This window comes from Thalassophryne amazonica, chromosome 12 (genome assembly GCF_902500255.1).
Source record: "Thalassophryne amazonica chromosome 12, fThaAma1.1, whole genome shotgun sequence".
Taxonomy (NCBI): Eukaryota; Metazoa; Chordata; class Actinopteri; order Batrachoidiformes; family Batrachoididae; genus Thalassophryne; species Thalassophryne amazonica.
In genome coordinates, this window is record NC_047114.1 from 9,228,302 (window position 1) to 9,255,822 (window position 27,521).

Consider the following 27,521-nt stretch of genomic DNA (forward strand, 5'->3'; position numbering starts at 1 on the left):
TGCACAATTCTCATCAATATTCACATATACTGCGTAACAAAATACCAAATTACTGTTAACACTTATTCAGACAATCAATCACCTCTGAGGTGTGCTGACAGCATGTGTCCCTCACCCGTCCTCCTTCACAGGCACGATGTGTCAAACCCAGGCGCGGTCCTCAGCGTCTCACAAACGAACGTCACAAGGTCGAGTTCCCGGCAATTCTGCTCGAATCACACATGGCTTAAATGCAGAACGCCATCTCATTATCTGCCTCAGCTGAAAGTCTTTAAGGTTGCACGTGAGCATCATCCACAGGTGCTGCATATCACGCTGATGAGGGTGAAGGACTCTTCTGCCAGCACCTTCTCCACAGACAAAAAACCAGTTTGCATACCACCTGGAGAGCAAAGAAAAGAAAAGAACACCAAAATGTCCAGCCAAACCCCCCCAACACACAACAGTACCCCCCCTTCAACAGGAAGCCTCCCGGCGACCGAACAGACCAGGTCCGAGAACAGCACCTCCCTCCGGGGTCCTCGTCAGGAAGCAGACAGCGTAACGCTCCCAAGGTCCACCGCAGACAGCAGGACAGGGCACCGCAGCTGGAAGGCCGGCTGGCATCAACAAAAACCCCAAAAGAGTCCCAAGCACCAACCTAACATACAAGAAAAACACAAAACCCACCCAAAACCTCCCCAGGGGACCGTCCCATCCAACCCCGGGAAGAAAAGAAAAACTCCCAAATGCAAAAACCCAACACAGCCCCAACAACACAATACAAACATAAATTCACAAAGAAAAACAACAAACAACCCCCCCAGAACGACTTGCAGAGCCCAACATCCCCCAGAAGACCTTTACCGCCAGTTCCAGGAGAAACAGCCAAAGCCGGAATCCCACAGAGGTCCCCAGGTACACATGGAGCAACAGCACCCCCCAGAGGACCGTACCATCAACCCCAGGAGGCACCCTCCCCACAACCCAGGAACCCCAGACCCGGCCACACTTGGCTGGTCGGCCCCACAAGCCAATTCCCCCCCAGAGGACCATCCCATCAATATTCACATATACTGCGTAACAAAATACCAAATTACTGTTAACACTTATTCAGACAATCAATCACCTCTGAGGTGTGCTGACAGCATGTGTCCCTCACCCGTCCTCCTTCACAGGCACGATGTGTCAAACCCAGGCGCGGTCCTCAGCGTCTCACAAACAAACGTCACAAGGTCGAGTTCCTGGCAATTCTGCTCGAATCACACATGGCTTAACTGCAGAACGCCATCTCATTATCTGCCTCCGCTGAAAGTCTTTAAGGTTGCACGTGAGCATCATCCACAGGTGCTGCATATCACGCTGATGAGGGTGAAGGACTCTTCTGCCAGCACCTTCTCCACAGACAAAAAACCAGTTTGCATACCACCTGGAGAGCAAAGAAAAGAAAAGAACACCAAAATGTCCAGCCAAACCCCCCCAACACACAACAGATTTTATTTTATTTTATTTGACATTAACCCCTATGTGAGGCTGCTGCCATGCATGGTGCCCACTACACACCGGGAGCAACTAGGGGATTAACGACCTTGCCCAAGGGCCCTTAGTGATTTCCCGGTCAAGCTGGGATTTGAACCGATGATCCTCTGGTCTCAAGCATTGGTCTTGAGACCAGAGGATCCTCAGAACTGAAACTGACCTTTCTCACAATTTTTGTTATTTTTATCCCATAACTCCACAACATTCAGTCATAGATAGTCCAAACTCTACTTTTTTGTAATGTTTATGATCAGACAAATAATATGGTGTACCCTTTAATATGATCAGAGCATTTTTAAGTTTTGACTGCTGTGCAATTCTTCATTGACCCCTGTAGTTCAGAGGTCAACCCCAGGATGCCTTGACATCTGAAAATAACCAGATGTCAAGAATATGTGTGCTAAATTTGGCACCTTTGTGACAAAATGAACAATAGCTTAGCTATGCTGTCCCACTATAATAAAAGGGTTTTATCTCATTTAATTCATTGCAGAAAGGTTTTTGTGGATTGCATGGTTGTTTTTGGAGCAACCCTGCAGTCCAGCTGCTGTTTAATGTTTGCTGGATGGTGAAGCCCTCCTGATCAGACCAGGCTTCAGCAACAATGGTTGATTTTAGCTCATTGACACTGACATCTAGTGGTGGATTGATTTGTAGCACAAGTTGGAGGCTGCAGAGTGAATTTCATTGACCATGAAGTGGTCAGCTTTATCAGAATCATGACTGACAGCACGAGGAGACTTAATGTACATTATATTGATGCACGAAAGTATTATTTTTGCAATAGAACTTTGAATGACAAGAAGTAACAATCCCTTACCAAAAAATAGTACTGATAAGTATATAAAAAGTAAACTGGAAGTATACTTGAAACATACTTGCATGTACTACTTTTTGGTAAGGGATGTTTGTGTCTGCTATAAAAAAAATTATTATTATTAATATGCATCTCAGAAGCTAAACACTGCAGGATCTGGTTAGTACTGGGATGTGAGACCTCTTTGGAACACCAGCAGCTGCGTGGGTTTCTCCTGGTAAAACTGGAGTTGCGTCAGGAAGGGCATCTGGCGTAAAAACCTGTGCCAAATACCAACACGGATCTGGCTGTATCCGCTGGGGCAACCCTGAACAAAACGGGAGCAGCCGACTGGACAACAACACTGATATTTTACCATGATTTTCAAAATATTCTACAAGCTTTCCCTGTATGTGTGGTTTTTTAATGATTTAACAGTCTTTTCAGTCTTCATGAATTTCATGTAGTGTAATTGTTCTGTTTTAATGCATAATTTGGTTTACAATTCAAAGGAACGTCATTCCAGGTCCGACTTCCATGTCATATTCTATTATTTCAACATTATCATTGGCAGTTTAAAGGAAAGGTTGAATCTAGGATCATTTAAATATGCACTTCTTTTGATATTTTTTTTTATTCCAGGGGATGCTGAAAATGTATCATTAGATACAAAATTAATTTGGTTTCTGGAGCCCCATGGGCCCTAGACCCCAGCTCCTGGGGGGGCTGCACACCCCAGACCTACTGCAAATTTTCCTTAGATTTCATAATTTTCATTTCACAGCCCTGATATAACCAACAATCAAATAATGTATGCCACACTGCCTTTATTTAGATTGTCAAATTCTGTGTCCCATTGCTCAGCATTTGTATAAAACTGACCTCGTCTATTTTGGCCCTGCGTAGCTGGCAGCACAGTGAATTCTTGTCATTGTAAAATGTCCACTTCGATTGAAAATGGATGGCCGCTGGTCTCTTTGTCTCTGTTTCTTGAAGCTAATGTGACCAGAGGATGATGGGGGTCCCAGCCATGCATGATAACATTGTGTCCAATGCAATCAGAGTATGAGTTATGATACAATTTCCAACAGCCAAAGTATTGCTCAGCATTGTTTATTTGGAAAATAAACATTTTTATTAGAGAAAAAATAACACCAATATGTTCATGACACAGGCTTCAGTTGGACATGCCCCTCTGCCCAACACAGGCTTCAGTTGGACACGCCCCTTCTGCCCGATTCAGACTTCATTTGGACACACCCCTCTGTCTGACACAGGCTTCATTTGGACACGCCCCCCTCTGTCCAATACAGGCTTCAGTTGGACATGCCCCCTCTACTCAACACAGGCTTCATTTGGACACGCCCCTCTGCCCAACACAGGCTTCATTTGGACACGCCCCCTGTGCCCGACACAGGCTTCATTTGGACACGCCCCTTTGCCCGACACAGGCTTCATTTGGACACGCCCCCTCTGCCCAATACAGGCTTCATTTGTACACGCCCCCTCTGTCCAACACAGGCTTCAGTTGGACACGCCCCCTCTACTCAACACAGGCCCTCTGCTCAAAATAGAACATGTGGGATGTGCATATGAGCAGCATGCACCTGTTTGATAAATATAGATTTTGTTTGTATTTACATGCACACACACACGCACTAAATTTTCGTAATTTGTTGAGCATTGTTTTACGCACAGTTTGATAAATTTGATTTTGGTGGAAAATCTCTGATCAGAATGATGGGAACCCCACAGAGGAAAAGAACTTCTCAGTTGTGTGGTGAAACCTGCTGAAGTCATATTCCGCACGTGCGTTGGAGGTGCACGGGATACAGAGGGTGCCGAGCTGGTGTTTTTAGTGGCACCTGTAACCAGTGCAGAATCTGTGCCCTATACAGGGGAGGAGGAGGTGTTGGTATGATGGTAAATATACTGCAAAGTAAAAAAAAAAAAAAAAAGCTTGTAGAACTAAAAGCTGAGCTCATATGTTCACTTTTTTAGTTGTATTAAGTACATGAAACACAGTCACAGGTGAGACCAACATGTTAGAGCTGGAGGAACGGCCCTGTCCGTTATCTGTACAAATCATAGTCAAATAGCAGAAGTCATGGGGTGTAAATACGGCCCAATGTGGGATGGTTGGCAGCTCTGCAGTCACAGCAAGTTTATATCACAAAGAATTTATGCTATTAATAATGAATTTTTTATGAGTGTTGGGTCGGGTTGTGGAAACCAGTGATCTGGGTGCTTTTCTTGGTGAGGAAAGGTTTGCTTATTTTGTCTTCATGGATGAAGCTGTGATGTTTTTGTGGAATCCACGGATACTCTGATTGTAGTTCTTGAGAAGCTGCATGAAGAGTCGGAGTCTCTGGGTTTGTGATCGTCCTGGATCCAGACTACGGTCCAGGTTGTCAAAGACTTCCTGGCCTTAGCCATCAGACAGGCATCAGTATGTGGTGAAAGTGTTGAACTTGTAGAGACATTCACTGATCTCAGCAGGGACGTCATGTCTCTGGGTCCTCAGCCTTTGAGATCCAGAGATGGCTGACAAGATTTTATGGAGTCAGGAGTTGACCTCCTGACTCCATAAAATCTTCAGGGGTAATAAAAAGTTCAGGGTGTTTGGTGATGCTGATTTCTTTGCATGAGAATGAAGGTCCAATTGTTGAGGGTCCTGGAGTCTCATGTACAAAGGCTGCATACACAAAAGAACATAGCATACGTCCATTTCTACGCTAAAGTTCAGATGTGTCAACAGTGAAACGACCGTGGAAATGTGTGGTGCACCACGTTCATGGCTGACGTATGCATGTTTCTACAGCTATTGTTCCACTGCTGATATGTCAAGGTGATGCTAAGAAACTGTTAATAGTGTGAAAACAAGAAGTCATCAGACTGAAGTGCACACCAGAGACACATATGAACAATTAACACACCCATGTGTTTGCAGTTATATGGATGGATATGAAAGCATGTTCAAAGTGATGTGGAAGATGGCTTTAACAATGACTGTGTTAGAGGACCCTGCAAATGGTGCAATCTGATGTGAGCTCGGGGATTTACTTGCAAATGACAGTAACTGGCTCATAAGACGATTCCGATTACCAAGGCCACTGTCGCTGGAGTTGCGTACAGAACTGTCGTCAGCCCAAAGCGCAATGCAGTGAGGAGCCAGGGGCTGCCTGTGCACAAACAGATGCTGACCACGCTGGGCGTACTGGCAACAGGGGCATTCCATTGGGAGCTGACCGATCAGTCATGAGTGTGACTGTCAACCTTGAGTCAAGCCATGCCAGCTGTGTGGAAAGCACTCGTCCGAATGTCATCCTGGTACATCACATTCCAACATTAAAGCGCAATTTGCAGTAAGAGACGGTTTCCCGAATGTAATCAGAGCTATTTGCTGTACACATATTGCTATAAAGGCACCATCACATGATGAATTTGATTTTCTTAATAGGAAACATTTTCTTTCCATAAATTCAGTACTTTAACATTTCCCATAATCCTCCTGGTGAACCCCTGCGCTTCCCAGAATGCACCGTGGCACCAGCAGAGTTCTCGCGTCTCACAGTGCATGTAAACAATGGCTAGCGAGGATGTCGTTGATCCAGCGAGTAGTTCACGGGCAATTATGATGATGACACGTTCTCTCAAGTTGAGAGGGTTATCTAGAGGAGGTGTAGCATTTGTGATGGACTTCTGCCATGTCCTGATGTTGTCTTGTTGTCCACACGTCTTGAGGTTTGTTACATTGTGCCCTGAACCGGAACTCTGCTGAAACTGACCTCTTGTGTGAGTCACGGACTGCGAGACGGCACAAGATTCACAACTGCGAAACTGCGAATGTACAAATCATATGTTGGGTTGGGTTGGGAACAGGCTAGAGGCTGGCACGGTGCACGATGGATGGGTGCTTAGTGAGTATATAGTTTATTCATATAATTGTTCTGAACAAAAACCAGCATGGGCACATTTGGGCATGTGTGCATTCAAGTATGTTTTTTGTTATTATTGTGAATGTTTTTGATGGATAAACTAGATGTGCGGGTGAGCAACTCACATGGCAGCTTGCTGGCGTCGGTGTGTGTCTGTGTGTGTGCATGTGTGTTTGCTGTTTACAAGCTCTTTGTTAGACATGGCTTGATTTTTTTTGTATTTGTGTGTTGTGTTCTTTTGGAAGTGTTACAGCCTCTCTCTACCACATTAAGTTTGTTATTTGGAAATTCAGACCACGTATGAATATGAATATGAATTTCAGAACAAGAAACAAAAATGATTAATATTTGCACAGTACTTTATGTCAAAGATATCTGCTGAATGTAGACCTTTGATTTTTTTTTTTTTTTTTACCTGTTTCACTTCAGGCTGGTGTGTATTTATTTGGTATGTATTTATTCATTATTTTTTCCTGTGTGGCATGTTTGCAGAGATCATCAGGACTGGAACACGAGTCCAGACTGCATCAAAATCTATGAGTCACAGTGTGATCTGACCAACTACCTCACACATTTGGATAGGTAGGAACTGCTGTCTGTCCTTCTGCATTCATTTCAGTCCAGCTCTCATCCTTGGTGTCTTGTTGGAAAGATGCTGCAGAAGTGTGCACTCTAGGTCCCAGTCGTAGCTGGGACCTAGAGTTTGGCACCAACTGCTGGACCCCTGGATGAGGGCATTGCTGCACACTTACACATGACCGCCTGCTAAAATGGATGCTGATTTACAACATTTGACAATGAACTGCAAGTAGGGGTGGTGACCGAGCGATTAATATGCAGTACGCAAGGTTCCTGGTTTCAAACCCTCGAACCAAGAATCCCTGCCCATTCTTGGTGTAATATGTAGTTGCATTAGAAAGGGCAGAGTAAAACTTGTGTCAAATCAACATGTAGATCCACCTGGGATCCGCTGGGGAGCCTGAGTGAAAACAAGGGAGCAGCCGAAGTTTTACTGACTAGCAACTACAAGCGAGACTTCTTAGAACCAGATATGAACGAGACTTTGTTTTGCATTTTGATTACTTTTTGTTTTACTTTGTTTATTTGTTCTTTGTTACTGTTAGAATGCGTTGAGCGGGGTCTGCTTGAGTTTTCAGTCTGGTCTGCTTGAGGTTTCATGCTCAAAAAAAAAAAAGAAAAAAAAGAAAAAAAATGATAATAATGTAAATGCCAGAGGCTGTTTTTTTCCTTTCCACTGGACTACATTTACTCATGGGATCAGAATGTGTCTAAATTATGTCAAATGGACACATTTTGATCATGTTCAACTGACATATTTAAATCATGTAAATCCAGCAGACATTTTTTTTTCCAGTGAATTCTGTGGTGCACACAACAAAACATAGCCTGAGGTCATCTATAGCAGCAGTCATTACGATCTAGATGTTACATGTGCATCAATAACTGTTCCAGCAGTGTCACAGAAACAGATGTCAACATGCTGCATTTCCCACGTGTTCATGTTCCCTTCCTCCAGAAGTCCAGGTTCCCTCCCAATTATGGCCACTACTGCATTATATTTAACTCAATTATTGCCATGGCAACCAAGGAGGTTTTGCAGGGTTGTTTTTTATTTTGGGGTGTCTGGAACTCAAACCAGGAACCACTGACTGAAACTCTGCTGAAGGTTGGTGGGAATGATCTGCCTCAGAAGGTACAGGTGGTCCAATTCAGTCTTTATTTATTCCTGAGAGTAATGTTGGAATGTACACACCAGCACACAAAAGGATTTAGAAACACAGGAAGAATTTTGTCACCAACAATAAAAAAGTTCAGTCATGAGAAAATAAATTTGCTGTGGTGGTTCTTAGAAAGCATGCTGGTTCTAGGAGACTTTATGACAAACAAAACCAAAACAGCTCCTCTGTGTGTTCTCCTCTGATGGTGAACATCACATTTAACATCCAAAATCACTTCTTTAGTCTTCAATGTGTTCAGGTTTTCTGGCTGTCAGCACCAGTGGTGACGGCTTCAGGCGTCCTGCACTCATGCAGCCGATACCTGTGACTCCTGCTCCACCAAAACCAACCAGCCTTCTGCAGCTGAGTTACTGGGACAATTTCAGCAGCCTGTTCCAAGAGACATCTGTCTCTGCACTGATGACCTTTACCCCAACAACATCATCATCTTCTCCATCCAACAATCTCCTCCACCTCATCATCCAGCTCTGTTTCTATATCTTCCAGCCTGGCCACTTTGACAGCTTTTTCCCAGAATGCACCTTCTACCTCCATGACAGCTAGTTCTCTTTGAGTTGGGAAGAGCCGATCTCTTTGTCCTCTCTTTCACTTCTTGTCGTCACTGTCATCATCATCTTTTGCTCAAGCATCCCTTCATCCCTTCTTCTACTGTCTTTTTTCCTAATGAGTGGGTTGCAGCTCTGCATTGGCCAATATGCTGACACTAGGAGGTCAGAGAATCCTGCAGCCTGATATCCCTCTTCTTCAGTGCATTGTGATGTGCAGTGGCATTACTTTCACCCACTCCTTGACCAGACTGTGGCCGGGTCTTGCCGCTCTCCCTCAGTTTCATTAACTGCCATGCCAAGTGCACCGCTGAGCCCACTAACAACGCCAGCTGACACCTTAGACATGTGACTCATGCCACAGCCTCCTCATGTCCAGGGTCATATCCTCCAGTGGGAGCTCGATCCTTCAGAGGCCTTCAGCATCCTGCCACTGGAGGCTGAAGGCCGATTCTGGCAAGTCCCACTGCCCCACATCCAACTCCCCATATTAGTACATTCCACATCTCCCAGTTGTAAATGGTAAATGGACTGCATTTATATAGCGCTTTTCCATCTGCACCCGACGCTCAAAGCGCTTTACAATTATGCCTCACATTCACCCATTCACACAAACACACTCACACATTGATGTGAGGGTGCTGCCATGCAAGGCACTCATTACACACCGGGAGAAACTCGGGGATTAAGGACCTTGCCCCAGCCTGATTTTCTGGTCAGGCTGGGGTTTGAACTGAGGATCCTCTGGTCTCAAGCCCAGCACTTTACCACATCACCTCCCCAGTTGTTTGGCATTGTTATGACATTGGCTCACACAACAAAAGCAAATGACACATGTGCATCATCCATAAAGTCACTAGAGCTTAACTGATACGTTCTTCTCTGAAAGGTCATATACTGCAGATATCCAGACGGAAATGGACTACGATACAGATGAGAACTTTCCTCACACCCTTTCTCCAGTGTTCAACCCTTACAGAGAAAGTGAGTGTCTCACACACACACACAAGCAGTCACACAAAACACATGCAAGGGTTGAATGAAAAGTAGTGCCTCCAAGAAAATTACTTGTGACTGGATGGGAATATTTTAAGGAACGACACACAGAAATTTTCCTTAGAATTTGCACTTTAATTACATACCTTCAATTCTGTCAATGATGAACAATTTTAGTAAAGCCATCGCAGAAGTACTCCACCTTCTGTTTCCACAACCAGCTACTTACTGCTATTTGATTTTCGTCATTGTAGCCGTAGTGATTTCCACAAATCGCATGGTGCCAAGTTTGGACTGTAAGGTGGATGCAGTAATGTGTCGAGTTTTGGCTTCCTCAGCTCTTCCATGGTGGCCTAGAATGTGGCCTAGTTTGTTGTGTTGCAGCGTTCTCTTTTTCTCTTTGAATCAGGGTTGCGTAGCTCCAGTATCTTTGTATATACACACACACACATGCATGCAAACTAAGGGGTGCCATTAGGTACTGATCCCTTTGCTGCTCGCTCCACCTTGCAGACGAAATGAGAGGACATGCAATTTTTGTTAGTGAAACAAGTTTAATAGACCATTGTTACATTCTGAATGCACGGTGGAACGAACCACACAAACGGTGTGTAATTCTCGTGTGGACTCCCACCTCTGCTGTCAGCATGAAGCATCAAGTGCATATTTTCCAAAACACATCTGAGGGGCGGCTCTGCAGAGCGCAGGTGAAGGGGGACCTGTCGCAGGGTGACCAGATGTCCCACTTTGTGCCCCAAATTGAGATGGTTTCCGGCATTGTTGTTGACAGTCAGGCTACAGTTTTGAAATGCATGTTTAAAACACGCATTCTTAAAACACGCATTTCAAATCTGAAGGTCATCCTTCTGATAGGATACTTTGGTTTATGTTAAATTTGGGATGTGTCTGCTGAAAGAGACGCTGGGGAGAAACAAGGGCAAGCTGATCAACCCTGTGACCTCTGAGTGCAGAGACAAAGTCCAAGAGGTGAGGACAATTTCAGCTGTTTACAGCGCACTTTTTACTGTCTAAATGCCTGATAAATATTGAGTTGGTGTTTTCTAAAAATGATGACTGGAGTAGTACGCTTGAATGTTTTCAGTGAATGAATGGAATGTTGCATTTTTATAGTGCTGTACAATCTGCCTGAGAATGCTCCGCTGTTTTTCTGGCTTTCCTCCCCAAACACAACTATCATTTGTGCAAAGCACGTTTGAATCAAGACATGAAATGTAATTTCACACAAGCTATTTTTATTGTAATTTTGAAAGACTTTAATGAATAAAGCTGTGAAAAAATGTGCGCACAGAATTACAGCTGCCAGTGGAAATGTGGCAAGTTACAAACATTTACAGTTATATACAGCAGTGTTATCCATAGATTCAGCGATGTCCACAAAGTTACACGGAGCATGCAGGTCTGCATAAAAAGGCATTGCTTCCCATGGCATTCCACATGAGTGACTTGAAGTGAAGAGGACTCAGTGCGCATGCACCAAACAATGTCACAACCAGTGATGCCGGTAACATGCATTACCGACATCAGATCTGACCACTTTTTTCAGTAAAGAGCAACCTAACGCATTAATCTTTCCAAATCAGCAATCAGATTAAAGTTACTTCTCTAAGTCACTGTGCGTTAGTATCATTTTTGCATTGCATGTTGATCGCAGCATTAAACTTGGCCCGTGGGCAGGGGGTCGTGGTTCAACTGAACTACCCACTTTGCCCACTTTCAGCGAGCTGCAAGCTTTTCATCTGTGGTTTTCTGCAGCAACTATGAGTTGAAAAAACAGTCCTCATCTCTCAAAGCATACTGACGACAGCACACCTGCACTGAGTGTAACAAAGACATTTTTATGCTTTTTCCCCTTTATTTAAAACTCTGAGCTGCTCTGAGTGTCTTCGCTAAAAACAGCTGATCCGCAATGCCTAAACAACTAACACTTTCTTTGTCTGTCACTCTGTTTCCTAGTTTTCCTGTTTCCTAAAAAGAGTACAAGACTAATAAGACTATAAACACCACTAGAACCAAATCCAAATCTGACATCACAGACACACAAAATAGAACCGATTAGAAGTAGAACAGATACTAACTAATAACATCACAGAAAATAAATAAAGAACAGAAGCAAAACCAGAACCTACAGCAAAATAATGGAATGACTAGAACAAATGATCACAGAAAACAATACCAAAAACAAAATGAATACAACAAGATAATAAAACGCCAAACATACATAATAAACGCAACCAGAGAAAACATAATACAAAATGATCAAAAAGGCAACCAAAAGGATCAAATCCGGGGAGGCAGATGACAATAGGGTACAAACCCATAACCTCGCCCCGAGCCAGGACCCACCCTGACAAAAACTGGAAATCATTTTCATGTTGGAGTGGCAGGGGTTGTTGTCGGCAGCTGCTGAAAGTAATTAATAAAGTGACTAGCAATCTAACTTAGTTACTTTTCAAATTGAGTAATCAGGAAAGAAACTAAGTTACTTTTTCAAGGAGTAATCAGAAAGACAATGACCCTAAGCACAAGATATCAAAGGAGTGGCTTCAGGACAACTCTGTGAATGTCCTTGAGTGACCCAGCCAGAGCCCAGACCTGAATATGAACATCTCTAGAGATATCTGAAAATGGCTGTGCACTGACGCTCCCCATCCAACCTGATGGCGCTTGAGAGGTGCTGCAAAGAGGAATGGACAAAACTTCCCAAAGATAGGTGTGCCAATCTTGTGGCATCATATTCAAGAAAACCTGGGGCTGTAATTACTGCCAAAGGTGCATCAACAAAATATTGAGCAAAGGGTGTCAATACTTTTATTTTTCATAAATTTGCAAAAAAAAAAAAAAAAGCCAAAACAAAACAAAAAACTTGTGGGTAGAATTGTGCGAGATAAAATGAATTTACTCCATTTTGAAAAAAAGGCTGTAACATAATATGTGGAAAAAGTGAAGTACTGTGAATACTTTCCTGATGCACTGTGTATGGACCTAAGTGTAAGTCATTCTGAATGATCAGGAAGTTTATTCAGTCTTGCTGATTTGTCTTTGCTTCAGGTGAGATCAGTGCCGTTTCATTCACTGTGGATACTGTGGAAGATGACAAAGTGATGCTGCATATAACGGATCCTCTGAGTGGTATCCATCGCAACAGAAAACACCTCACCATTAGAGATATTCTCAAGACTGACCTGAAGTACAAGATCAGTTACTACAAGGCTGGAAGCACTGGCAAGGTATTCCACTGTCAAAAGTCCTTTGGACAGTAAGTTTAATCAGTCCTGTAGTTTAGAATTTAGAACCTGGGTGTGAATTGTTGGGGGATTCCTCTCTGACATTAATTTTGTAAGTTATTACCTGACTGTGAATTGTTGGTGGATTTCTCTTGAATATGCACTGTGTAACACAGTACCAGGCTGTGAATTGTTGGGCAATTCCTCTCTGACATTTATTTTGTAAGTTGTCACCCTGCAGACTAAGAATTGAATTTCCGTGACGGCTCAGTCGAGGCCGGGGTTAACAATGGCTGCCATCGGTGCTGTTGCCCAACAGGGTGCCGGTGAAAATTGGGCTACTGCTGAGCAAAGAATAGAATAGAATGGGAATGTGTCCATAGACAGGGAGAGAAGAGCAAAACTAGAAGGGTGGAAGTGACAATTGGGACTTTGAATGTTGGCAGTATGACTGGTAAAGGGAGAGAGTTGGCTGACATGATGGAGAGGAGAACGATAGACATATTGTGTGTGCAAGAGACTAAGTGGAAGGTAAGTAAGAGCAGGAACACAGACGGTGGGTTCAAGTTGTGTATCATGGTGTGGATAGGAAGAGAAATGGTGTTGGGGTCATTTTTGGAAGAGTATGTTGGAGGTTAAGTGAGCATCTGACAGGGTTATGAGTGTGAAGTTGGAAATTGAAGGGGTGATGATGAATATCATCAGTGCATATGCCCCACAGGTAGGTTGCAAGATGAAGGAAAGAAAGAAAATTTCCAGAGTGAGTTTGATGAGGTGGTAGAGAGTGAGCCCAAGCATGAAAGAGTGGTGATAGGAGCGGACTTCAGTGGGCATGTTGGCGAAGGGAACAGAGGTGACGAGGAAGTAATGGGTAGATATGGTGTCGAGGACAGGAATGTGGAGGGGCAGGTGGTAGTTGATTTTGCTGCGGCGAATACTTACTTTACAAAAAGGGCGGAGCACAGGGCAGCAAGAGTGGAGGAAGGTGCACACCGGTAGACTAGATTCTTTGCATGTGACCAAAGCTAAAAGAGATTGGAGACTGTAAGGTGGTGGCAGGAGAGAGTGTAGCTAGACAGCATCGGATGGTGGTTTGTAGGATGACTTCAGAGTTGAAGGACAGGAAGAGAGTAGAAGAAAGTGAAGAGGAAGAGAAAACAAGAGAGTGACAGCTCAATAAAGGATCAGTTGGTGGAAGGAGGAAGACTGTTTTGTGAAATTTAGTGAGAGGTGAGAGAGACACTAGATAAAGGGGAAGCAGTTTTGGACAGCTGTAAAAGTACTGCATATGTGGTGAGGGAGACAGCTAGGAAGGTACTGGGTGTGACATCTGGACAGTGGAAAGAAGACAAGGAGACTTGGTGGTGGAACAAAGATGTCCAGAAAAGCATACGGAGAAAGAGGTTGGGAAAACATTTTGGGATAGTTGGAGAGATGAAGAAAGTAGACAGGAGTAGAAGGAGATGCAGTGTAAGGCAAAAAGAGAAGTGGCAAAAGCTAAGGAAAAGGCATATTGTGAGCTATACAAGAAGTTGAATAGTAAGGCAGGAGAAAAGGACTGGCTAGACAATGTGACAGGGCTGGAAAGGATGTGCAGCAGGTTAGGGTAGTAAAAGTTGCACATAGTAATATGCTGACAAGGGAGGAGTGCATGTTGAGAAGGTGGAGGGAATATTTTGAGGAGCTGTTGAATGAAGAAAATGAGAGAGAGAAAAGGCTTGATGATGTGGTGAGAGTCAATCAGAAGGAACAAGAAATTAGGATGAAGTGAGAGCAGCTATGAAGAGGATGAAGAGTGGAAAAGCAGTTGGGCCAGATTACATTCCAGTGGAGGCACGGAAATGTTTAGGAGAGATGGCAGTGGAGTTTCTAAGCAGATTGTTTAATAAAATCTTGGAAAGTGAGAGGGATGCCTGAGGAGTGGAGACGAAGTGTCCTGGTTCCTATTTTTAAGAACAAGGGTTATGTGCAGAGCTGCAGTAACTACAGAGGCATAAAGTTGATCAGCCACAGCATGATGTTATGGGAAACAGTAGTAGAAACTAGGCTTAGAAAACAGGTGAAGATCTGTGAGCAGCAATGTGGTTTCATGCTGAGAAAAAGCACTACAGATGCAACGTTTGCTCTGAGAATACTGATGGAGAAGTATAGAGAAGGCCAGAAGGAGCGACATTGTGTGTTTGTGGATTTTGAGAAACCTTATGACAGTTTCCCCAGAGAAGAGATGGGGTATTGTATTAGGAAATCTGGAGTGGCAGAGAAGTAAGTTAGGGTAGTACAGGACATATACAAGGATAGTGTGACAGTGGTGAGATGCACAGTAGGAATGACAGACTCATTCAAGGTGGAGGTGAGATTACACCAAGGATCAGCTATGAGTCCTTTCTTGCTTGCAGTGGTGATGGACTGGTTGACAGATGACAGACAGGAGTCTCCATGGACTGTGATGCTTGCAGATGACATTGTGATGTGTAGTGAGAGTAGAGAGCAGATTCCATCACATACAATTTGGCCAAGCACCTCAAGTGGATTTTGGCTCCTCTAGTGGGTAACTCAGACCACCATGTGGAGAACACACAAGATTTTGTGAACAAGATCAAGGACCTGCAGCTGGAGGCAGATGAAACTATGGTGTCATTTGATGTGACTTTGTTGTTCACCTGCATCCCCACCGCTGAGGCCATCTCAGCTGTGAGGCAGAGACTGCTGGAGGATGTGTCTCTACCTGAAAGGACCAAACTCAAACCAGACCACATCTGCAAACTCTTGGAGATCTGTCTTAACACCACGTATTTCCTGTTTAGGGGGAATTACTACAGGCAGATCCATGGTTGTGCGATGGGGTCCCCGGTATTCCCCATTGTGGCCAATCTGTACATGGAGCGAGTGGAGAAGACAGCCTTGACGTCGTTCACGGGCATCTCTCTCAGTCACTGGTTCAGATATGTCGATGACACATGGGTTAAAATCAAGCAACAGGAGGTTGAGGACTTTACAGAACACATCAATTCGGTGGATTCCAATATCAAGTTCACACATGAGGATGCCAGAAACAACCATTTAGCCTTCTTGGACTGTGATGTTACGATTGGAGAGAACAGGCAGCTCCAGATAGAGGTTTACAGAAAACCCACTCACACTGACCAATATCTGCTCTTTGGCTCAAACCACCCCCTTGAACACAAGCTTGGGGTGATGAGGACTCTTCAACACAGAGCCCCGCAGGTGCCCACAACTACAGAGGGAAGGGCTAAAGAACAACAACTTGTACGGAAAGCCCTCACAGTATGTGGGTACCCACGATGGTCCCTGGACAAAGTGCAGAAGTCCCAGAAAACAAAGAGACCAGATAGACAGGAGATGGAGACAAGAAGAAGAGGAGTGTCTCTCCCTTATTTAGCAGGAGTAGGGGAAAAACTACAGAGGATCTTCAGACAGCACAAAATCCCAGTTTACTTTAAAACAGTTAACACCTTGAGACAGAAATTGGTTCACCCTAAGGACAGGATCCCTAGTTACAAACGGAGCAATGTAGTGTATTATATCAGATGTCAAGAAAACTGTAATGAACACTACATAGGTGAGACTAAGCAACCTTTAAACAAGAGGCTATACCAGCACTGCAGAGAGGTCGCCAGTGGACCTCAGTCTGCAGTTCATTTCCACCTGAAAGACACTAACCACACGTTTGAGGACAAGGAAGTTAAAATCTTAGCCAGAGAGAAGAAATGGTTTGAGAGAGGTGTCAAGGAAGCATTCTTTGTAAAACAGTTGAAACCCAGCCTTAACCGGGGGGCGGGTCTCAGACACGCTTTGTCCCCTGTTTACAATGGGGTACTCAGGTCTAAGCAGTTTCAGTCTTTTGTTCATGGTAATGAGTCATTCACGTCATCAGGAGAGTCGTCAAGGGAGCCATCAGGGGAGGCTTCCATCCCATCATTAGGAGAGTGCACAATAGGTGCTAATTAGAGCTATTGTTTAGTCACTAGCCTATAGCAGTCGGCATCTCGGTAGGAGGGGTCTGGTTAGGTTAAAAACTCCAGCTTTTGTTGGCTTCTGGTTTATTCTTCTCTACAAGAGTCAAGACAGAAGTCAGACTACCAGAGCAAGAATTTTAGCTGAGGAAGCTTCTGTGATTTGAAGCGAAACGTCCTCACGTCAAGCAACCCAGTCCAGTCAAAGATTCAAGCTTCTCTACAGTAGAGAGCAGGTTGAGTCTAGCCTGGAGAGATGGAGATATGCTCTGGAGAGCAGGGGAATGAAAGTTAGCACACAGTAAAATCACCAATGTAAAACTAACACTGACAGTGTTAAATTAACACTGCCAGTGTACATATGGTCCTACTCTGCTTCCAAAGAAACCTGCACCCTGTTTGTCCTTTCTGGGTCAGGTTGACACCTATGGAGATCACGGGTGTTCATCTTAGGCTTGTCCTTTACACACTGAAATACCTCCAGATTCCTTGAATCATTTAATGATATTATGCACTGTAGAGAGAGAAATATGTAAATCATTCCCAATCTTTCTTTGAGAACCATTGTTTTGAAACATATCTATAATTTTCTCAGACATTTGTTGATAAACTGAAGATTTTCTACCCATCTTAGCTCCTCAAAAATTCAGCCTTTCATGGTTACTTCTTTTTGAAGTCTGTTTGAAATGACATTATTTTTAAAACATTTATTTAGGGGAAGTGATGGTCTAGTGGTTAAGCGCTGGGCTTGAGACCAGAGGATCCACAGTTCAAACCCAAGCCTGACAGCCAAATCACTAAGGGCCTTTCGCAAGGTCCTTTATCCCCTATTGCTCCCGGTGTGTAGTGAGAGCCTTGCATGGCAGCACCCTGACATCAGATGGAAAGCGCCATATGCAGTCCATTTATCATTTATCTGTTTTTCCACACAGAAACAAAGCACCAGCAAATCATATTCAAAAGTACAAGGACAACTAAAGAGAAAACAAACGTGCTGCAACTCAAACATTCTTTAGCAACCAATCCCAGTTGTAGTCTTACACACCTCTCTGCAGCTTCTCTCCCCCTGCCATCCCCTCATTACCCCATCCCCGTAGAGACGGTGCCTGCTACCAGACCACCAATAACCAGCAAAAATCTATTTAAGCATAAAAATTCAAAAAGAAAAAATAATATAGCACCTTCAACTGCACCACAGACTAAAACAGTTAAATGTGGTCTATTAAACATTAGGTCTCTCTCTTCTAAGTCCCTGTTAGTAAATGATATAATAATTGATCAACATATTGATTTATTCTGCCTTACAGAAACCTGGTTACAGCAGGATGAATATGTTAGTTTAAATGAGTCAACACCCCAGAGTCACACTAACTGCCAGAATGCTCGTAGCATGGGCCGAGGCGGAGGATTAGCAGCAATCTTCCATTCCAGCTTATTAATTAATCAAAAACCCAGACAGAGCTTTAATTCATTTGAAAGCTTGACTCTTAGTCTTGTCCATCCAAATTGGAAGTCCCAAAAAACAGTTTTATTTGTTATTATCTATCGTCCACCTGGTCGTTACTGTGAGTTTCTCTGTGAATTTTCAGACCTTTTGTCTGACTTAGTGCTTAGCTCAGATAAGCTAATTATAGTGGGCGATTTTAACATCCACACAGATGCTGAGAATGACAGCCTCAACACTGCATTTAATCTATTATTAGACTCAACTGGCTTTGCTCAAAATGTAAATGAGTCCACCCACCACTTTAATCATATCTTAGATCTTGTTCTGACTTATGGTATGGAAATTGAAGACTTAACAGTATTCCCTGAAAACTCCCTTCTGTCTGATCATTTCTTAATAACATTTACATTTACTCTGATGGACTACCCAGCAGTGGGGAATAAGTTTCATTACACTAGAAGTCTTTCAGAAAGCACTGTAACTAGGTTTAAGGATATGATTCCTTCTTTATGTTCTCTAATGCCATATACCAACACAGTGCAGAGTAGCTACCTAAACTCTGTAAGTGAGATAGAGTATCTCGTCAATAGTCTTACATCCTCATTGAAGACAACTTTGGATGCTGTAGCTCGTCTGAAAAAGAGAGCTTTAAATCAGAAGTGCCTGACTCCGTGGTATAACTCTCAAACTCGCAGCTTAAAGCAGATAACCCGTAAGTTGGAGAGGAAATGGCATCTCACTAATTTAGAAGATCTTCACTTAGCCTGGAAAAAAGAGTCTGTTGCTCTATAAAAAAGCCCTCCGTAAAGCTAGGACATCTTACTACTCATCACTAATTGAAGAAAATAAGAACAACCCCAGGTTTCTTTTCAGCACTGTAGCCAGGCTGACAAAGAGTCAGAGCTCTATTGAGCCGAGTATTCCTTTAACTTTAACTAGTAATGACTTCATGACTTTCTTTGCTAATAAAATTTTAACTATTAGAGAAAAAATTACTCATAACCATCCCAAAGACGTATCGTTATCTTTGGCTGCTTTCAGTGATGCCGGTATTTGGTTAGACTCTTTCTCTCAGATTGTTCTGAGTTATTTTCATTAGTTACTTCATCCAAACCATCAACATGTCTATTAGACCCCATTCCTACCAGGCTGCTCAAGGAAGCCCTACCGTTATTTAATGCTTCGATCTTAAATATGATCAATCTATCTTTATTAGTTGGCTATGTACCACAGGCTTTTAAGGTGGCAGTAATTAAACCATTACTTAAAAAGCCATCACTTGACCCAGCTATCTTAGCTAATTGTAGGCCAATCTCCAACCTTCCTTTTCTCTCAAAGATTCTTGAAAGGGTAGTTGTAAAACAGCTAACTGATCATCTGCAGAGGAATGGTCTATTTGAACAGTTTCAGTCAGGTTTTAGAATTCATCATAGTACAGAAACAGCATTAGTGAAGGTTACAAATGATCTTCTTATGGCCTCAGACAGTGGACTCATCTCTGTGCTTGTTCTGTTAGACCTCAGTGCTGCTTTTGATACTGTTGACCATAAAATTTTATTACAGAGATTAGAGCATGCCATAGGTATTAAAGGCACTGCTCTGCGGTGGTTTGAATCATATTTATCTAATAGATTACAATTTGTTCATGTAAATGGGGAATCTTCTTCACAGACTAAGGTTAATTATGGAGTTCCACAAGGTTCTATGCTAGGACCAATTTTATTCACTTTATACATGCTTCCCTTAGGCAGTATTATTAGACGGCATTGCTTAAATTTTCATTGTTACGCAGCTGATACCCAGCTTTATCTATCCATGAAGCCAGAGGACACACACCAATTAGCTAAACTGCAGGATTGTCTTACAGACATAAAGACATGGATGACCTCTAATTTCCTGCTTTTAAACTCAGATAAAACGGAAGTTATTGTACTTGGCCCCACAAATCTTAGAAACATGGTGTCTAACCAGATCCTTACTCTGGATGGCATTACCCTGACCTCTAGTAATACTGTGAGAAATCTTGGAGTCATTTTTGATCAGGATATGTCATTCAAAGCGCATATTAAACAAATATGTAGGACTGCTTTTTTGCATTTGCGCAATATCTCTAAAATTAGAAAGGTCTTGCCTCAGAGTGATGCTGAAAAACTAATTCATGCATTTATTTCCTCTAGGCTGGACTATTGTAATTCATTATTATCAGGTTGTCCTAAAAGTTCCCTGAAAAGCCTTCAGTTAATTCAAAATGCTGCAGCTAGAGTACTGGCGGGGACTAGAAGGAGAGAGCATATCTCACCCATATTGGCCTCTCTTCATTGGCTCCCTGTTAATTCCAGAATAGAATTTAAAATTCTTCTTCTTACTTATAAGGTTCTGAATAATCAGGTCCCATCTTATCTTAGGGACCTCATAGTACCATATCACCCCAATAGAGCGCTTCGCTCTCAGACAGCAGGCTTACTTGTAGTTCCTAGGGTTTGTAAGAGTAGAATGGGAGGCAGAGCCTTCAGCTTTCAGGCTCCTCTCCTGTGGAACCAGCTCCCAATTCAGATCAGGGAGACAGACACCCTCTCTACTTTTAAGATTAGGCTTAAAACTTTCCTTTTTGCTAAAGCTTATAGTTAGGGCTGGATCAGGTGACCCTGAACCATCCCTTAGTTATGCTGCTATAGACTTAGACTGCTGGGGGGTTCCCATGATGCACTGAGTGTTTCTTTCTCTTTTTGCTCTGTATGCACCACTCTGCATTTAATCATTAGTGATTGATCTCTGCTCCCCTCCACAGCATGTCTTTTTCCTGGTTCTCTCCCTCAGCCCCAACCAGTCCCAGCAGAAGACTGCCCCTCCCTGAGCCTGGTTCTGCTGGAGGTTTCTTCCTGTTAAAAGGGAGTTTTTCCTTCCCACTGTCGCCAAGTGCTTGCTCACAGGGGGTCGTTTTGACCGTTGGGGTTTTTACGTAATTATTGTATGGCCTTGCCTTACAATATAAAGCGCCTTGGGGCAACTGTTTGTTGTGATTTGGCGCTATATAAATAAAATTGATTGATTGATCCCAAAATACCAACCACGGGCCCACAAAACAATCAGAAAGAAATTCTCATAAAACAATTGGTTTGATCTCATTGGTAGCCCTAAATTACTTCCTTCACAAGTTTTATTCTTGGAATGTATTTCAGGTCTTAAATGCAGGAATGGATGTGTTGCATTATGATCCTTTAGAGGTAACAGTGGAGGACAGTGTACCCCACCCTGGAGGAGTATATCTGGGTGTTCCCTGACCAGTGTTATCCCAGACTGATTACAGCCACTTGCATGAGTGGCGAAACATCTCCCAGCTAAAAACGAAGCCCAGTTGCCTCAACTAAACTTAAGGACACTATCTTTGCCTGAATGATCGAGAAACTCTGCGATGCAGGAATGGATGTATATTAAAGTTGACCACACAAAACATGTAATATCTTTGGTTCATGCTGTCTGCAAGGAAACATGAGTCAAAGTAAATCTAACAGCCACTGTGGGATTTTTTTTTTTTTTTTTTAAGATTTTCCACACCATCCCAGCTGTTTCTGATTTCAGCTTGCAAACCTGCTGCTTATCTGACAGTGAAGAAATACTGAATTTAATCTATTTTCACTTCATATGCCTGACAAAGAATTATTATTATTATTTATTTATTTTTTTTGCCAAACTGTAGGTAACGTGCATGCAGCTGTAACACGTTTTGTATTGTATTGAAGAACATGGACTTGAGTGACTGAGGTGTTTGAAATTGTTTCTTTGTGTAGAGGGACATAATATCTGACTCCAATGTGGCTGAGGTGTCAAACCTGGATGCCGGACAGAGTTACTGCTTCATGGTGGCAGCCTACATTCCCTCCAGACCAAAAGCTAACCAGTTAGGAGCCTGGAGCAAGCAGCAGTGTACGGCGGGACACACGAGCATCCTGCAAGGTATCCACATGGAACACATGAACACAGCTGCTCCTGTTTGTGCCAGATAGTATGATTGTGTCCATTCCAGCACAGAATGATCAGGACTCCTCAGGTCCTGGTGTGTCATCTTCAGTTGGCTGTTGTGTACTCAGTCAAATTATCTGACAGTAAATCTATTTAAGTTTCAGATGATATTTTCTAACTATGCTTGTACTTTAAGTATTTAAAGAAAAATGTACAAGTAAACTTTAGGTTTACAAACAAAAAAAAAAAGCATGGAAGCAGCGATAGTTGTGACAATCATGGAGTTTATGCGACTGATGTTCAGGCAGCATGGTGGCCCAGTATTTAAGTGTGCTTTTTTCCAGAGCAGAAGGTTCTTGGATAAAGACTGCCCTGCCCATTCTCCATCTCATATGGAGTTGTGTCAGGAAGGGCATCCAGCTTCAAACTTATGCCAAATCAACATGTAAATCCACAATGGATCTGCTGTAGTGACTCCAAGGAAGAAGCCAAAGGAACTGACTACTGTGTTTAAACAAATAGAATACAGCAGAACTTTGAAAGACTCCTAGGGCTCCTTGACACATAGTACGAATAAATACCAATCAGGGCAAATCATGGCGAAACAGCTTGTATGAGTGAACCACGAAAACATCAAGCTGACGTCGGGAGAGACATGTGGTCAGGCAGGCGTGAACAATCCTGCTCTGACGGTTTTGTGCATGAGCGTGCACAAAACCATCACAGCGGGAACGTAGTGCAAGCAGGTAGATCATGTGTAAGCACATCGTGCAGCTGCTGTGAAAAAAAAAGGAAATACATGCCACCCATGGGATTCAAAACTGTAATTCACAAAAGCTTTGACTGCCAGCCAGAAACTTTACCACTGTGCTACCATCGCAGTCCTTTAAAAGGTACGGAAAAATGCCTGAAATGAACAAGGAGATAAACGCATTTAAAAAAAAAATAAAACCACACACCATATAAACAACACCGCATTTTATTGAATCCCTCTTATCAAGCAGACAATACAAGTTTGAACCATCTTATCCTCTGTAGATGATCCATTGTCACAGACATACAGTCATGAAATGACATGCATGGATCAGTGCGCTCTTATCATGTCCACATCTATTGGCCTGGCGTGTCCAGCCCGACACACGTGTCCTGTGGATGGTGTGTCGCAGGATGGACACCACGTCATGTGGAACAGAGCTCACATGGGTGACGTGACATTCAGATCACTCGCTGCGTATTATGATCTGACGGCCCTTTTCACCTGGGGCACCCTGTCAATGTGCACACCATACACGGGTGTATGGCATGCACGCTCGGTGTAGCCCATCGCAACAGCGATATATGTTTTTATGTATGTCCACGTGAGGACAGCAAGCAGACACATGCGCATCACAGTGGACAGTTGTAAGTTCATGTCCGTCCTTTGGACTGTCTTCATTTTGACACCAGTGCTCTAACTTTTAACTTTGTGTTTGTCCGTTAATGTCTGCAAAATCACTCTTTTGTGCACTTGTGTTCTGCGTATGCTCCTCTTGAGTGCCAGTCATTGTGTCATTGCGCACACACAGTGGAACTCATCTGATCCATTAAACATCCTTTTACAGTTGCTCATAAAGAAGGAATGAACATGCAACTGTTTTACCAAGCTATTACAATAAAAAACACTACAAATACTTACCTTTGGAGCTGTTCCAAATACGTTCTCGTACTGGACTCATACCAAAAAAAGAAAAAAAAAAACATGCTAAGTGGCTCATTATTCATCCTTCATAATTCAAGGGGACCAGGGCTTAAGTCCCTTCGGCTTCTCCCTTGTTTTTCACTCGGGTTGCCACAGCAGATCCAAGGTGGATATGCATGTTGAATTGGCACAAATTTTATGCCTTTTAACCCTTAGTGATGCAAGTCCACATTACATGGAGAAATGCGCCAGGGTTGGGGTTTGAACCAGGTACCTTCTGTGGTGAAACCAAGCGCGCTATCCATTAGCCATAGCTATAATTTGCCATAATCCAACCAGCAGGTGGCAGCAGAGCTACCCTGACCGATTAGGTGCCTGAGACTCCAGCCCCCCGCGACCCTTAATTGGACTAAGCAGTTTAAGATGTGTGTGTGTGTGTGTAAATATATATATATATATATATATATATATATATATTGCAAGGCAAAGCCATACAATAATTACGGAAAAACCCCAATGGTCAAAACGACCCCCTGTGAGCAAGCACTTGGGGACAGTGGGAAGGAAAAACTCCCTTTTAACAGGAAGAAACCTCCAGCAGAACCAGGCTCAGGGAGGGGCAGTCTTCTGCTGGGACTGGTTGGGGCTGAGGGAGAGAACCAGGAAAAAGACATGCCGTGGAGGGGAGCAGAGATCAATCACTAATGATTAAATGCAGAGTGGTGCATACAGAGCAAAAAGAGAAAGAAACACTCAGTGCATCATGGGAACCCCCCAGCAGTCTAAGTCTATAGCAGCATAACTAAGGGATGGTTCAGGGTCACCTGATCCAGCCCTAATTATAAGCTTTAGCAAAAAGGAAAGTTTTAAGCCTAATCTTAAAAGTAGAGAAGGTGTCTGTCTCCCTGATCCGAATTGGGAGCTGGTTCCAGAGGAGAGGAGCCTGAAAGCTGAAGGCTCTGCCTCCCATTCTACTCTTACAAACCCTAGGAACTACAAGTAAGCCTGCAGTCTGAGAGCGAAGCGCTCTATTGGGGTGATATGGTACTATGAGGTCCCTAAGATAAGATGGGACCTGATTATTCAAAATCTTATAAGTAAGAAGAAGAATTTTAAATTCTATTCTAGAATTAACAGGAAGCCAGTGAAGAGAGGCCAATATGGGTGAGATATGCTCTCTCCTTCTAGTCCCTGTCAGTACTCTATCTGCAGCATTTTGAATTAACTGAAGGCTTTTCAGGGAACTTTTAAGACAACCTGATAATAATGAAAAATAAAAGGAAAAATAGCGAAAGCCATTGCTGTTTTGCATAAAGTAAAATATTCTTTAAATAGTTATGGTTTATTAACATTGTACAATTCATTGATTGTCCCATATTTAACTTACTGTGTAGAAATCTGGGGATCAACATATACAACCTATATACAACCTTTATTTATTTTGCAGAAAAGAGCTTTAAAGGTGATTAGTAACAGTGGTTTTAGAGATCCATCTAATCCATTGTTTATTAAGTATAGGGTACTTAAATTTCATGATTTAGTCGATTTGAAAATATTACAAACGATGTACCAAGTTAATAAAAATACTTTACCAACAAACATTCAAAATATGTTTGAAAAAAGAGTAAGTAGTTATAAATTGAAAGGAATAGAAGTCTTTAAAAAACCAAGATTTAGAACCAAAGTAAAGGAAAGGAGTATTGCAGTAAATGGTGTCAAATTATGGAACAATCTTAATAAAGAAATTAAAGAATTAAGGTTGCTTAAATTATTTAAAAAAACATATTAAATTAGATGTATTAAGTAAGTATGAAACTATGAAGTAAGTCAGTGGGCTGCAAGAAAGTTAAAAAAAAAAGTAAACTTAATAATGTTTGGAGTGTCTTAAGTTTAAATGTAACCTATCAGTGATGTAATCTATTAATTAATGGTCATAATTATGAAATGGGTCAGTGGTATGTGACAAGTTAAAGAAATGCAATCTGTTAAATAATGTTGACTATGATGCTGTATATTGAAAGATTGTATTGTTAAAAGGGGCAGAAATCACAAGACTTGTTTTTCTTTCTGCTCCTTTTCATTCTGGTATTGTGGTGCTTTTGTTTTTTGCTTTTCTGTTTTTCTTTTAAATGAATGAAATAAATATTAAAAAAAAAATTAGAGGTCATCCATGTCTTTATTTCTGTAAGACAATCCTGCAGTTTAGCTAATTGGTGTGTGTCCTCTGGCTTCATGGATAGATAAAGCTGGGTATCATCTGCATAACAATGAAAATTTAAGCAATGCTGTCTAATAATACTGCCTAAGGGAAGCATGTATAAAGTGAATAAAATTGGTCCTAGCACAGAACCTTGTGGAACTCCATAATTAACCTTAGTCTGTGAAGACGTTTCCCCATTTACATGAACAAATTGTAATCTATTAGATAAATATGATTCAAACCACCGCAGCGCAGTGCCTTTAATACCTATGGCATGCTCTAATCTCTGTAATAAAATTTTATGGTCAACAGTATCAAAAGCAGCACTGAGGTCTAACAGAACAAGCACAGAGATGAGTCCACTGTCTGAGGCCATAAGAAGATAATTTGTAACCTACTAATGCTGTTTCTGTACTATGATGAATTCTAAAACCTGACTGAAACTCTTCAAATAGACCATTCCTCTGCAGATGATCAGTTAGCTGTTTTACAACTACCCTTTCAAGAATTTTTGAGAGAAAAGGAAGGTTGGAGATTGGCCTACAATTAGCTAAGATAGCTGGGTCAAGTGATGGCTTTTTAAGTAATGGTTTAATTACTGCCACCTTAAAAGCCTGTGGTACATATCCAACTAATAAAGATAGATTGATCATATTTAAGATCGAAGCATTAATTAATGGTAGGGCTTCCTTGAGCAGCCTGGTAGGAATGGAGTCTAATAGACATGTTGATGGTTTGGAGGAAGTAACTAATGAAAATAACTCAGACAGAACAATCGGAGAGAAAGAGTCTAACCAAATACCGGCATCACTGAAAGCAGCCAAAGAGAACGATATGTCTTTGGGATGGTTATGAGTAATTTTTTCTCTAATAGTTAAAATTTTATTAGCAAAGAAAGTCATGAAGTCATTACTAGTTAAAGTTAAAGGAATACTCGGCTCAATAGAGCTCTGACTCTGTCAGCCTGGCTACAGTGCTGAAAAGAAACCTGGGGTTGTTCTTATTTTCTTCAATTAGTGATGAGTAGTAAGATGTCCTAGCTTTACGGAGGGCTTTTTTTATAGAGCAACAGACTCTTTTTGCAGGCTAAGTGAAGATCTTCTAAATTAGTGAGACGCCATTTCCTCTCCAACTTACGGGTTATCTGCTTTAAGCTGCGAGTTGAGCTACAGCATCCAAAGTTGCCCTCAATGAGGATATAAAACTATTGATGAGATAATCTATCTCACTCACAGAGTTTAGGTAGCTACTCTGCCCTGTGTTGGTATATGGCATTGGAGAACATAAAGAAGGAATCATATCCTTAAACCTAGTTACAGCATTTTCTGAAAGACTTCTTGTTGTGTGGGCCGCTGAAGAGGAGGTACTGCTGGCCCACCACCACCAGAGGGCGCCCTGCCTGGAGTGCGGGCTCCAGGCACCAGAGGGCGCCGCCGCCTTACGGGAGCAGCCTCGGCGACAGCT

The 27,521-nt window shown here is 42.5% G+C and overlaps 1 protein-coding gene across 2 annotated transcripts in view; it reads left to right on the forward strand.

Moving 5' to 3' along the window:
* Window positions 1-27,521, forward strand: part of LOC117522179 (tissue factor-like) — a 60,543-nt gene that overhangs the window by 18,535 nt on the left and 14,487 nt on the right. For both annotated transcript variants that reach the window (XM_034183573.1, XM_034183574.1), the window contains 4 exons: window positions 6,745-6,834; window positions 9,447-9,541; window positions 12,623-12,801; window positions 22,008-22,173. In XM_034183573.1, the coding sequence (XP_034039464.1) occupies window positions 6,745-6,834; window positions 9,447-9,541; window positions 12,623-12,801; window positions 22,008-22,173 (530 nt within the window). The remainder of the gene's footprint in view (window positions 1-6,744; window positions 6,835-9,446; window positions 9,542-12,622; window positions 12,802-22,007; window positions 22,174-27,521) is intronic.